The sequence below is a fragment of the Molossus molossus genome, unplaced genomic scaffold (assembly GCF_014108415.1).
Source record: "Molossus molossus isolate mMolMol1 unplaced genomic scaffold, mMolMol1.p scaffold_m16_p_16, whole genome shotgun sequence".
NCBI classification, from domain to species: domain Eukaryota; kingdom Metazoa; phylum Chordata; class Mammalia; order Chiroptera; family Molossidae; genus Molossus; species Molossus molossus.
The window spans coordinates 72,162,783-72,176,585 of record NW_023425351.1 but is presented as its reverse complement, the minus strand read 5'-3'; the positions used below and the strand labels follow the sequence as shown (position 1 = coordinate 72,176,585).

Here is a 13,803-nt window from a genome sequence, read left to right as displayed (position 1 = left end):
AATGTCCTCGGGTGAGGATAAAAAAAAAAAGAACCTCCCATCTGTAGTGATGGTTTGCTGACGCGCACGGGTGAACAGCGATGGCCGCGTCCTGGCAGCCTGTGCTGGGAGCTCGGCTGAGAGGCAGCTCGCTCTGGCCTCCAGTCAGGCAGGAATGTCTGTTGAAACAGTCGCGCACATTCCCAGATTAGAGCGGGTGTGCTGCAGGCGCTGCAGCTGACCTCACTGTCGGGAGGGATTCTGGGCGCGTATTTACTGCGCTCCACCAGGCGGCTTCGTTCTTAGAGCTCAGGCTTGCAGGCCTGTGGGACCGAGCAGACTGCCACAGCGGGGACCTACGTGCCTGAGCCCTGCCGCCCGCCGAGCCTGGGAATCCGAGTGCTATGGCCAGGCGGCAAAGGCTGGCTTCGGGGTAGTTTCTGGATGGCAGGCAGCCAGGACCAGGCGCTGCACAGCGGGCAGGAGGGGTGTGGGCCTCAGAGAGCCCCTGAGTAGTCGAGCAGTGGTAAGTAGGGTGCTGCTGCCCATGAGCTTCCAGCTGAAGGCAGCGGAATTTCCAGAAGCCCTTCAAATACTGCTGCCTTGCTTCTTGCTCCCCCGGGGTGGTGGAGTACTGGGTAGGCCGGAAGCTGGCAGGAAGAGGGCTGTTTAGGGGGTGATCGGCCAGATTGCTAACTTGCCCCGTAATGTGCTGGCTCCGTGCGTGGGGCTGGGCTCCCGTGCAGTCTGTCCTGGGACAGGTCTGTGCTGGGTGAGGCGCCGGGGTGCTCGGGGCAATCCTCCTCGGCTCCAAACACACGTTGGCACACACATCCCGCCTGGGTGCGTCTCTGAGCTCCCGCACCCTCTGTCTTCCTGGCTGGCCTGGGAACCAGCTGGGCTGCGGCCCGCTTGCTGTTGGACCCAGCTACTCTCGTAGCCTGGGTGCGTCTCTGAGCTCCCGCACCTCTGTCTTCCTGGCCGGCCTGGGAACCAGCTGGGCTGCAGCCCGGCTTGCTGTTTGGACCCAGCTACTCTCCTTGTGTGATGAGTCAGAGACTTGATCCTCTGTCCCGCTCTGATTATCATCTGCTATTAGCCTGGTGCTCTGAGACAGGTCGGGGTGGGGCTGCTGTGCTGACTCTCCGGCAGCTCCCTTAACCTGTGTGTTGTCTCCCCAGCACGATCCTGGAGGAGGAGAAGGCTCAGCACGAGGAGCGCATGAGGATGGAGTCCAGAAGACAGGTCACCGTGTCCTGGGACTCCGGAGGGTCCGACGAAGCGCCGCCCAAGGTAGCAGAGGCCCCCGCCCCAGCTTTGCATTCCCCCCAGCATCTGAGGGTCTGGTGTAGGCAGCTGCTGTCTGGGGAGGAAACCCAGTATCACACTGTTCTGAGTAACCCTTTAGCTCCAGCTGCTGTTTCTTGTCTGCTCCCTGCTCTTTGCACTGGGTGTCCCAGTTTCCATTTCAGCTGCAGATGGGCTGGATTCTTCCTGTGCTCTTTAAATGCTCTTCCCGGCCTCCCTTCCCCCTCCTCCTCGTTCCCTCCCTCCCGTCTCCCTGCAGCCGGCAGCCCGCCCCAGGGGAGGCTGCTCCGTTGCTGTTGTCGGGGGCCTCTCACTCCCTCTCTCTCGTGTCAAGTCCAGGTTAGAGCGTGAGGGACTGAGAAGAGGTCAGGAGTGCTTCACATTCCGCTTTGTCTCAACAGGAGTCAAATCCTACCAGACCCTGTTCCTTTTGGGCTGGGTTTGGTGTGGTTAGAGCCTCCTCTGGCCTATGGCTGCTGGCTGGGGTGGGAACTGCATGCAGCATCCTCAGGCCTGGCCTCGGACCCCCTTGGACTAAGGGTTCCTCACGCACCTTTGGTTTGACAGGCGGGTGTTCTCACACTGGCTCAGTTGCTGTGAGTGATCGGTTCATTTCTGGACAGTAAATAGATAATAGGCTTGTTTGCAGTTAATAATTACCTCCTGTTTGATATTTCATTGGTTAAAAATATATTAAGAATCTTTGACGATTCTTTTGTTTATTTGTTTTGTTAATCTTCACCCAAGGGTATTTTTCCATTGATTTTTAGAAACAGTGGAGGAGGGACGGGGAGAGAAAGAGTGAGAGAGAGAGCAACATCCATGTGAGAGACACACACTGACTGGTTCCCTCCCAGGAGCATGACCCTGACCAGGGCTGGGGGTCGAACCTGCAACCCAGGTACATGCCCTTGACTGGAGTCAAACCTGAGACTCTTCGGTCCACAGACTGACACTCTTAACTAACTGCTGAGCCAACCTGGGCTACTTTGACAATTCTTTAATTTACTCTATTTTCTTTTTGAAAACGTTTCGAAATCTGTTAGTCCAAAGTGCTCTTTAGCTATTATACCATTTTTTTTATCATGCTACCTGAAAGTTCTTTTCATGGTCAGTGTTTTATTTTTTATTTATTTTTATCCTCATCTGAGGACATTTTTGCATTTATCTGTAGATAGAGCAGGAGGGAGAGAGGGAAGAAGAGAGAGAGAAACATCAATGTGAGAGAGACACATTGACTGGCTGCCACCCACATGACCCCAACCAGGTCCGGGGACAAATTCCAACCAAGGTACGTGCCCTTCAGGAACCGAACCTGGGACTCTCCGGTCCATGGGCCATTACTCTATCCGCTGAGCCAAACCGGCCAGGGCCATGATCAGTGTTTTAAATTGTGTGGCACTGAGCACTGTCACACCCCTGACGAAGTATGGGGACTGGCACAGCTGCTCAGACTTGCAGAGGTGAGGAACTCCACAGTCTAGCCTACCCCACAAATGGAAAACCGGAGGCCAGGGCAGGGAGGCCCGTCATCTGTCCCATGGATGTTGCTTTAAGTGACTTTAGCGATGGAACCAAGACATTTCTCCATCTCTACTAGTTTAATAACAAATAATGCTTAATTGCCCCCAGAACAGCTGTGAACCCCACTTCCCAGCATCTGAGGCCGCCGGGCTGTGTATACAAGTGTGCCTGTGTTCCCCTCAGAGCGGCTGCACAGAGCCCCGTGTGGGGCGGCGGGGTGTCCGTGCTCACATTCACGTGGTGCTCTGTTGATATGTTCACAGCCCAGCAGACCTGGTTATCCTAGTCCGAGGTCCAGCGAAGGGTTTTATCCCAGCCCACAGCACATGGTGCAGACCAATCATTACCAGGTACGTCGGCCGTCGCAGAGACTGGGGTGGGGGGAGGCTGTGTATGTTTACGTGTTATTTGTGTCCTAAGAAGTGCGGGGTGGCGAGCAGAAGGCTGGGAAGGAGTCAGCCTAGTCACTGCCTAGGTGCACGCTGCCCTGCCGTCCTCGCGGGGCTGCGAGCCGTCGTCCGCAAGCAGCAGGGCCAGAGTCCCTGCCCAGGCCCCTTTCCTCCTGTTCCCACAAAGTGCAGGACCAGGGGGCAGGCCCTGCAGAGATGGTGCCACTGGGGAGTTCTGGAGGCCAAGAGTAAGATTCAAAATGCCTTCAAAGCCAGAGAAGGTGCCATGTGGACCAGTGCAGACTGACTGCTAGACTGGCAGACAGATGACTCGCACAGAGGGGGAGAGATCGTCCCCCGGAGGAAGGGCCAGAGCACAGGCTTTGTTCTGTGTCCGAGGGGCGGCGTCAGCTTTTCTGAGGGCAGGAAGGCCGAGCTCAGCAGGCACTGAGAGGAGCCGGACACCAGAATTGTTTAGATGAGAAGTGGCCGTGAGAGCGAGCCCCGGGTCCCCGGCCTGGGGGCCTCGCCCTGTGCGGGCTCAGCTGGGCTCGGCCTCTGTCCTGGCGTCCACCCTGAGGACCCGCAGCACCTGGAGCAGTGTGGAGTAGAGCTGAGTCAGGTGCCGAGTCAGAGCCGCAGCTGGTCGGGAGGAAGGGTGGCCTCCTCCGCGTCTGAGTGAGAACACGCAGGACCGTCCCTGTGCTATCTCCTGTGCCTCTTAGTCCAGAATGCGCTTCTGGTCCTGTCAATGCTGGCTGGTATGTAGAAACTGTCTGAGACCATCTGAAATCTCTTTGTTGTGAAAATTCCTTAAAGTGCTTGGGCTGTACTATGTCCTTGCTGACCAAATATAGTAGCGGCACAGCATTTTCTGTTTAGTGGAATTTTTTATTATTAAATGTTTTTATTCAGCAAACTGTGAGAACTGTCTGTGTATCTTATCTGACAGTTCAGTTCCGTATTGTCGGGTAAGTGGTGCCAGGAGCCCTGACAGATGCACAGCCTCTGCGAAGGCTGTGTGGCTGTGTGGCTGTTCTTTGTCTCGTTAAAACATTGACTAACACCCCAGCCATCCGGTGCTACCCTGGTGAGTCATGGGGACAAGTTCAGGTGTCTGGTCTGAGTCCTCTCGTTTCCTTCTGCCTGACACTGTTCTCCATGTCCAGCTGACTGTCTTCCGTATGGCTTAGTCGTCACTGTTAGAATTCGGGGTTGACCCCTCCCACCACCAGCCCCCGTTCATCAGGGCAGACATTGGGGGTTTGCAGAGACAGTGTGCTCCCAGCGCGTGGCACCTGGGAGAGCCCTCAGCAGCTGGTCTGCGGCTGTGCGGCCGGCTTGCAGCCGTCGGCCAGTGTGGCTTCAGGGGCATCCACTGAGGCCACCTGCCTTCCTGGGCTCGTGACCTCCTTCCCTCCATGTTCAGGGCCACAGCCCATGTGTCACAAATCTTCAGTGGTCACATCTCCCTCTTGCCTCTTCCGCTTCCCCCTTGCACTTTCTAAGGAGCCGTGTGATCACACCAGGTCCACTCAGACAGTGCTGGACCCTCTTCCCATCTTGGGCGTCCCGTTTACGGCCCCTCTGCAGAGTCCCTTTGCCGTGCAGGTGCACAGCCACAGGTGCAGGGCGTGGGCGTGAGCAGCTTGGGGCCGTCCTGTGGCTGCCGAGCATTCGCTGTCATCACAGTGACCTTTCCACGAGGAGACAGCTGAGCAGAGCTCAGTGTCAGGACCACCTGCCCCCCTCGCCCGCAGGTCTCCGGCTACCCTGGCTCGCATGGGATCACGGCCGTGGCAGGCAGCCTGTATCCAGGGCAGGCGTCTCTTTTGGACCAAACAGATTCATGGAATCACAGACCACAGGAGATATCGATGTGGCAGCCCAGCATGGAGGTAAGTTGGATGTTCTTGGGCTTCGCTGTGCTAACTGACATAGCTTTGTCCAAGGTGCCTTTTGTTTGTGAATCCTACAGTTCTCAGATCAGGATACTCCTTTTACTCAGATGCTTTCTGACTCTGTGGATCTTTTTTACTAAAGAAAGGAGAGAGGCTACCACCATTATCCCATTCATATGAAAGGCAGAACCTAGATTGCATGGAGTCAGGGTGGACCTGGGGCCCAGGAAGGAACAGGAGGACGGAGTGTACACCTCCCACAGGCCCATGTGTCTCCCTCCCAGTGTCCCCTGTTCGCCAGGACTGAGGCATGCTCTGGCACATCTGTCTGGCTGTCCTGCAGCTCTCCCTGCCTATGGGGCTGAGCGTAGCGACCGTGCACTTGGTGGAGAGGCCGTGTTAGCTCGCAGCCCAGGCCACTCCCGCAGGCGGTGCACAGCCTGCTTCCACCACCTGGCTGTCCCGCTTCCCGCTCGGAACGACAGAGGACGAGGACGAGCCTCCCAAGCAGACCTGAGAGTGACCATGCAGCTTCCATCCCTCAGGACCCTGCGGCGCTGGACCTGCGTGGGATCGGGCAGGCGCTGCCGGCACACCTGATGGAGGAGCGGCTGATCCGGCAGCAGCAGGAGATGGAGGAGGACCAGCGCTGGCTGGAGAAGGAGGAGAGGTTTCTGGTAATTGTGTTCGGAGCTGCTCTTCCACCTTAGGCCCTGCTGGAGTCGTGCAGAAGTTCATGCTTTCCGTAGCCAGAGAGCTAGTTTTACAACTGGTTCCTAAAACTTGCGCGTGTAGGGTATTTGCTTTTCCTGACTTATATTTTAGGATTAATTTCTGAGGCTTTGGCAGTGGCCTTGTGGGCTCGAAGGTGTGCATTTCTTTGGTCTCTGTGTCGCCACTGTGCTCAGAGAACACCCCCAGGGTGTCAGCCTGTGTGTGAACATCCCACCTGCACTGCAGTGTTCCGGGGTCCCTCGTCTTGGCCTGGGGTGCAGACCTCCTCCTGCCTGTATGGGGGTGGGGAAACGTGTCTTTCTCAGCAAGGCTTGTTGACACCCCCTGGGAAGTCCTCTGGGGACAGACAGGAAGTGGTGAGACAGAGTGCTCTCTGTGTGTCGCTTGACACAGGGCCCTTTGGACTCGGGCCCCTTGCCGGGCACTCTGCCCCTCAGCCTCAGAACCCACACACCCACACAGCTATCTCCGTCTTCCCGAAGCGACCTGACGGGAGACAGCTGAGCAGAGGCCAGACTCCCACCGTTTCCACAGAACCTTGAGTGAGGACTTTCCCTGGGTGGTCCCAGGGTCCCTGTGCTCAGACTCGCGCACGGTCCTCTGTGCTGAGGGTGGGACTCCAGTGTGGTTGGGTGCAGCCCTGTCAACTGCTGGAACCGTCAGCCACGGCACTGCAGACCGCGTTCTGCAGAGTTCATCGGCGTGGGTTCTGATTGCATCATGTACATGTGGCTTGCAGTTCTTCTACTCTAGTTAACAGTATAGAAAGCAGCCTGCGCACTGGTTTGTTTAGTGAAGCACGTTTTCCTCCGTGGGCCAGGGCCTCGTGGAGGTGTCTGCGGCCGACCTCTGCAAGCCCGCCAGCCGGGTGCCCACCTGTGGGCCTGGAACTAAGCACCTTCTCTTTCTGTCGTTAATCCTCACCCAGGGATATTCTTCCACTGATTTTTAGAGGGAGCGAAAGGGAAGGAGGGAGAGAGAGAGAGAGAAACATTGACGTGAAAGAGACACATTGGCCCGGCTGGTGTGGCTCAGTGGTTGAGCGTTGATCCGTGCGTGCATCAAGGGGGTCCCTGGTTTGATTCCCGGTCAGGGCACATGCCCAGGTTGTGGGCCCGATCCCCAGTGGGGGGCATGCAGGAGGCGGCCAGTTGATGTTCTCGCTCATCAGTATTTCTATCTCTCTCCCTCTCCCTTCCTCTCTCTCTGAAAATCAATTTTTAAAAATTAAAAAGAAAGAGATGCATTGATTGGCTGCCTCCCGCACAACCCCGACCAGGACCAGGGATCCAACCTGCAACCCAGATTTGTGCCCTTGACCAGAATCGAACCCACGACTCTTCGGTCTGCCAGCCAATGCTCTACCCGCGGAGCCACACTGGCCAGGGCTTGATCACCTTCGTTTTTGAGGCCTACAGATACCATGCTTCACAGGCAGGTCACTGCCGTACAGGTGCAGTGCACACTTAGCACTGCCTGTCACTGCTGAGCGGTGAAGAGAAGGCACTGTGTCACTACCTGCTGATCGCCGCCCCGCATGCTGCTGCTGTGTGAGGCTCTGTCTTCGCAGCCGCTCGGAACCCACTACTCCAGACTGCGGTTCTGTGTGCCTCAGAGTGCAGCGCTTTGTCTCAGAAAGGTGCTGTGGCCGGTGCACGTGCCACGTGTCAGGTCCTGCTTCAGGACGTCCCGCAGTCGGAGCACTGGTATTCCGACAGCAGAGCACGAGTCTGCACCCTGACAGGTGTGAGAACAGACCTCACACCGGTCCCCTCGGGTTTTGCCATGAAATTGGTTTGCATCAAACATAAACAAAATGACCATTCTTCGGAGTGTCTTAGATTCTGTAAACAACGGTAAAGGAATATGAGCCTGTCCCTCTTGATTCTCATTGCCCAGGGCCTCTGGCTGGTGTGACAGAGCCAGAAGTCCACCCAGCAGCCACCCAGTGGCCCCGCTCCCGGGTCTGTGGCCCTAACCTCTCGGCACCTGCCCCTGGCACATGGCCCGCCCCACCAGGCCTGGTTCCCCACCTCCCGTCACAGTAAGGCTGCTCGTGCCTGCTGTCAGTGCTGCACTCTTGGAACCGAGCTCACTCTGATGGCATTCTCAGCTAGGTCAAAGCAAGCTTTGAGATGCTAAGGCAAGCTTCAAAAAATGGTCACTGTTACTGCGCTGACCTGAGCTAACCTGTGCGAGTCTCCGTTTGGCTCTAAGACCCCCGCCCTGTTCTCAGCCTGTGCGGGCGGCCTCTTTCCCACAGCCACTTGTGTTTTTGAGTAAATGTCACAAACTCTCTGCACTACAGTCCATGCATCTGACTTCGGCGCCCTGTGTCGGGCTGCGCTCGAGCCACGGGTTCTCCGGAGTGGGTGGAAATGCTGTGGTGTGGCGTGATGAGCCCGGCCCGTGCCAGGGCAGGCAGGGGGGTGGCAGAGTTCAGCCAAGGCTGAAGGCAGACTGGGATGTTCCAGGCACACGGGCTCAGGAAACAGATCCCAGGCCAAGGAAAGGGGTGTGACGACAGCGGCCGGGGACTGTTGTCAGGGCTCCCCTTGCTTGACGGGACCTGAGCTAGCTAGTGGGACGTGGGTGCTGGGCTTGGCATCATTCAGTCTTCTGAGTGGTTTCTCGCGGTCTAATGAAAGGCTCGAGACTGCGTTTACTCTGCTGGCTGGTCGGTCAGTGGTCGGTTTTCATTTTTAATCCATCATTTGCACATGATCCTGACTGCACGGATCTTAGTGTACAATGCGATGCGCTTTGATAGATGCAAAAGTCTGTGTGACCCGTACCCCTGCATTGAACACTGCTGTCGCTCCAAATAGGTTCAGGATTATGTTCCACATCCACTCAGGGAGCTGCATAAAACAGCCCAGTGGGGTGCTGGTCCACCCGCAGCCACCCTCAGTGGTCTTTATTCCTGGGCTCGGAGGAAGGGCGTTTCCCAGTTGCTCCTGACCTCCTCTATTTCTCCTGAATAGCTTTTGTAATCTCCTCTGACTGCGTCTTACTTCCCCGGGACAGCTCCCTGTCGCTGACCTGGTGTGTCCCATTCCCCTTGGACTTCCCGCTGCGCATTTCTGTGTGCGTAGGCGGTTGGCCCTCAGGAATGCACCCTGAGCTTTCCGAGTGTCCCCTGGCTCTTCCGAGGTCATGGCTGTCACTCTTTAAAGCAGTACTTCACTCAGTGCTCACAGACCCCCACTCCTCCCCGGAAGGGTCTCCTGCTGCTTTGGTAGACAGAGCCCCTGGCCTGCTCCTCCTGCTTCTGCTTCGCAGACCGTGTCTGTGATGGTTTCTCCGGTCGGTGTGACTTGGTGGAGCGTTACTGCACAGTTCAAATGGACGGTGGTGCTTCTGCTTACACAGAGCGCTGGACGGGTGAGCGGGGGGATGTGAGGTTCGCTCAGCTCCGTGCTCGCCTGGCCTCCCGAGAGAGGCCCCCGCGCAGCCATGACTGGTGACCCTTCTCAGGCCGTTTCTTCTGTGTGTGGTGTTCCCTGGGATCAGAACTGGAGTCTGTGAGCGGGAACGGCGTGCGCATTGTCACTGTTCACCGCTCCCAGCCCAGCGCAGCGCTGGCTCCTGATGCGCTGCGGGGTCGCTGCCTGTCTGGTTCTGGTCTTCGCCAGAGGCGCTGTGGGCGGTGGGCTGCTTCTGCGGACAGGGAGCCGAGAGCCAGGGGACGGGGACCAATAAGCTTTCCTTCCGCCGGGGACATTTCCCGTCAGGACCTCTGCACTGCTGTCCACTCCGAGCCATTTTCATGCCACGGCCACAGTGGCAGTCGAAGCCCGAGTCTGATCCTGTCGCTCTCTAATGTAAAACCTGCCTCCTTCCCAGCCCCTCCTCTCTCCCTGTCCCCCCAGGCAGCTCCTGACCACAGCAGGGAGCACGGGGAGGGCCGAGCAGCTGAGACCAGAGGGCCAGGCCCAGAAGGTCTGGGAAGGACACCCCAGGGAAAGGGCACTGCCCAGGCGAGCTGGGAGGGAGCCAAGCCCAGGAACAAAGGGACAGATCACACGGGCCCTTCGGCCATGCGGGCGGGGGGAGGAGGGTGGCCAGGGGCGTGGAGGCTGCAGGAAAACGGAGCAGCTTGGCACTCAGAGGGCCCTTCCATCCCGAGTCTCCTCTTTTAAGACAGCATCACGAGGAAAAATCCTAGACTTTGGAGAGTCAAAACTCCTTATTGTGACTCTGCATAAGTTGTTTTCTCTCTTTATGTTTCAACTTAAAAAAAAAAAATGTTTTCATTGATTTTTTTGGAGAGAGAGATAGAAACATCAATGTGAGAAACATCGATCGGCTGCCTCCTGCACACCCCCAACTGGAGATTGAGCCCACAACCCGGGCATGTGCCCTGACTGGGAATCGAACCAGGACCTCTCCCTCCTGGGTGGAGGGAGCAGGAGTCACCCCGTTAGCTTTTCAAAGGGCCTTCATCTCTCTTCCTCGCTTTGCGCTGCACAGCTGCCGCGAGCCGCGTCGATGAGGCTCTGGGCTCCTAGGTCGTGTGCCTCGTGTCCCAGAGTACCTTCTGGCCCCTGCTGACCAAAGGCTAATGTAATAGGTGGAGCGAGAGGTTGGCCGGTTTCAGAGGGATTCTGCAGAGGAGCCCTGAAGGGATCGCTCAGGAGCTGAACGTCCTTTTATTGGGTTTATTGGTGGTTATAAAGAAACCTTAATCCGCTCTTGTTACCAGTTAGCTGACGGGCCCCTGGTGGTGTCTCAGTGCCCTGTGTCCCCTGTGATATAGAACCCGTGTGCTGGAAATGCCCCCTTTGAGGCCGAGGTGCCTTCCCGGGCAGGCTTGGCCAGCTGTCAGTGAGGCAGGGCCCGCGTCTGCTTCAGTCTGAACTGCCGTAGACCTGCTTCCCTAGTTAAATAAAATAAAACCAGTTATGAGAAAAGGGAAATGTTAAAAAAGATACACAACATACAAGCCAAACTTTTTTATTATGAACTTCAACAGACCTCCAACTATTCAGATTGCTTGAGAAGTTGCTAGAGATGCTCGCCTCCTGCTCTGTCCCCTGGCCTGGCACCGAGCATTCTCGGCCCACCCGGTCGTTGGACGGCATGGGGAGCAGCTCTGCTCCCACCCCCGTGACATCAGCAACCTGCAGAGGCAGGTTCTGCTTGAAAAGTTAGCTCTTAGGTTCTTTCTCAGTCCTGCTTCCCAGGTTCTTCTCTAATAGATCAGAGTCTGCAGCTGTTTATTGAAACCTTCCATCTTCAGGGCTCACACGACTCATGTCACTGTTGTTGACAATGGCCCTGCCTCCCTGAGTGCTGCGGTCAGCACGGCCGCAGACACGCCTGCCGGTGCCGTTTCACAGCGGCCAGGGCCCAGGGCAGCTCGCGGGGTGGTGTGCTCACTTCTCCCACCCCAGTCAGCGTGTCCTTGGGCAGCCAGCCACGCCCGCTTGTGCTGTGTCCACGCGGCCAGGGCGCTGAGCGCGTCCTTCCCTCGGGCGGCTGCGCAGTCGTGTGACTCACTTCATGACTGCGCAGCACTTTCTGAGGTGATGCTGTGCTAGATTCAGGGTTTCAGCTTCAGCAGGAGAACGGCCTGTCCACACAAAGCCCACTTCCTGACACAGGAATGGATATTTGAGCTGTTTCCTTCAGCAAATCCAAGGTGGCCCTGGGAAGACCGCTCTGCTTCTGGGCCAGGCCACAGCCCCCGTGTGTCTGCCTGACGCGTCTGCCGGAGGGGAAGCCGGTGGGGAAGCCGGTGGGTGCAGCCAAGGAGGGTCTTTGAGTTGGAGGCCTGCACTCGAGGTGTTTAGAGTGACAGCCACCTGAGAGTAGAGACCAAGGCGGGCGCGTGGGTAGCTGTGTCCCCAGAACCTCACAGCACCTTCGGCTCTCTGCTACCGATCCGAGGGGCTCGCATGCCCACTCGCGGGAGCATATGCGCAGCCACCTCTCGATGGTGCCAGGAACGAGCTAGCCCATGCCCTGGACAGCGGAATGCACAGACATTCGTGCTGCGGGTGCCGCACAGTAGCGGAGTGGACAGACACAGGGACGGGCTCGCAGACAGGTGCTCACAAGATGCAGACACACCAGGTGCACATTGTGTCCACTTGCTTGAAGCTCAGACGGTCATCCATGCGGCGAGGGGAAGGCAGGAATCCACAGGGCGGGCAGGCGCGTGTGGGGTTATCCCATCCGGGGATGTGATAGGCGGGTGCACACGTCCAGGAAGATGGCATGAGCTTTACACTGAACATGTGTGCACTTTGTTGTCTGTGCTGCACCCACGTTAAGGAAGAGGGGCCTGCCTGGTGGGGAGCTCAGTCAGATCGTCCCAAACTGCCGTCCGTGACCATCCCAGTGGGCACTGCCCTCCATCCCCAGTGCCCTGGGCGGGGCAGGAGCCCTGAGCCTCACCCGAGCAGGAGCAGCGACAGGCCCTCGCCCTCCGGGCAGGCTGCTCAGCACTGGCCCAGCTCTGCCCTCCCTTCGGCAGGTGCGTGGGGAATAGCGCAGAACCCCTCGCGGGACAGCGCAGGCTTCGTGGTGAAGGCCTCTCTCATTTAAAATGGAATCCTGTCTTCGGAAAAGTATAACTTAGGGAATTATTGTGTATAAAGAAATAAAAATAAGTCATTTTGTGTGATTTACATGGGAAGAAAAATAGGTAATTCGTGTAAAGACATGAAACACAGTCCCTTACTCTGTCAGCGGGCACGCAAACTCGAGTTGCCCTCGTTGAAGTGAAAGGCAAACACAGTGCGTCCAGCCTGGAAGGCCTCGCCGGCGTCTGAGCTGGTGGCGCCCGCCACGCCTGCTCGCGGGGTCAGGCTCCTCGCCTGCGAGCCCGTCTGCCCGCGTGGCGACCAAGCACCCCTTCCTCGAGTGTCCACTGAGCGCTGCGCCGGGCCCTGGGGTCCGCCTGGCGGGTGGGGGTGGGCTTGGGGCGTGGCATAGTGCAGGTCACTCTGCCCCCACCTGCCTGTCCCTGCTGCACCAGAAGGCAGAGGCCCAGTGGGGAGCACCCGCCACGCCCGTCCTCACGGCTGCGGCGTAGGAGGAGAAGCCAGCCTTCCGTTCACAGCCGGCAGCACAGCGTCTTGCTGGCGAGCCTGAGTGGCCCCCAGTGGGAGAGACCCGAGTTCCCGGCAGGTCAGCGCGCCCGTCTGCCGAGCCGTTGGCAGCCAAGACCCAGAACTTTCCGAATGTTGGAACCCTCTGACCCAGTAGTTCCGTTCCTAGAAACCTGTCCCGGGGATACAAGTAGTCAGGGATTTAGTTAGATTTGTACACAAAGGTGTCATCCATAGTCTGTTTAAACAGTCGAACATTTGAAAATGGCCCAAATGGTCAACTAACAGTGGAAGTGCTTATTTTACTTGACACTTAATGTGGCGAAAACTCAGTAATGTGCCAACATTCATCCACTCGACACTCCTAACCAGCGAGCCTGCGCAGTGCGTCTCATCACTGCCCCTTGCGTAGCTGAGGACTGAGGCCCAGGTCACACAGCGCAGAAGGGCTGGAGTCTGACCTGTGCCAGGCCCGTGCCAGAGCCCAGGCCCCGCCTGCGTGTCTGGTCGCGACGACGTTCAGGCTCTGGGGCACCGTGCAGCCTCTCGCCTTGTTCCACCTGGTCGCACTCTGATGTTGTGTGAACTCGGGAATTCTGCGGCACGGTTCACTCCTGTGCACGTGGACGTGTAACAAGAGCGAGACAGCCAGCGCTGTGCCGTGCGCTGGGCCTGCCCGCGGGGCGCAGGGCTGCACGGACGGGTCTGCAGCAGGCCCCTCACGTTGGGAGGGGCGATCTCTGCACACCCACAGCTCTCCGGTGGACAGTGGGCTCCAAGGAGGGGTGGCCGGTGTGGAGGCAGCGTGGCCAGCATGGTGGGCAAGCTGGGAGTTGCCCCAGATGGCGTGGAGCTGGCTCTCTCTGTTCTGGTGTCGGTGGCATTTCTGTGCTCTCACTTGTGTTATAC

At 57.7% G+C, this 13,803-nt stretch overlaps 2 protein-coding genes across 15 annotated transcripts in view; both read left to right on the top strand.

Annotated features, from left to right (window-relative positions):
* Positions 1 to 13,803, top strand: part of AGO2 (argonaute RISC catalytic component 2) — a 381,544-nt gene that overhangs the window by 267,281 nt on the left and 100,460 nt on the right. The window lies entirely within an intron of this gene.
* Positions 1 to 13,803, top strand: part of PTK2 (protein tyrosine kinase 2) — a 149,478-nt gene that overhangs the window by 124,446 nt on the left and 11,229 nt on the right. For 10 of the 11 annotated variants that reach the window (XM_036263886.1, XM_036263895.1, XM_036263893.1 and 7 more), the window contains 4 exons: positions 1,161 to 1,272; positions 3,075 to 3,161; positions 4,961 to 5,098; positions 5,647 to 5,778. In XM_036263886.1, the coding sequence (XP_036119779.1) occupies positions 1,161 to 1,272; positions 3,075 to 3,161; positions 4,961 to 5,098; positions 5,647 to 5,778 (469 nt within the window). Of the gene's footprint in view, positions 1 to 1,160; positions 1,273 to 3,074; positions 3,162 to 4,960; positions 5,099 to 5,646; positions 5,779 to 13,803 lie in introns of those variants that run through there. The other variant, XR_004959849.1, reaches the window with a different exon arrangement.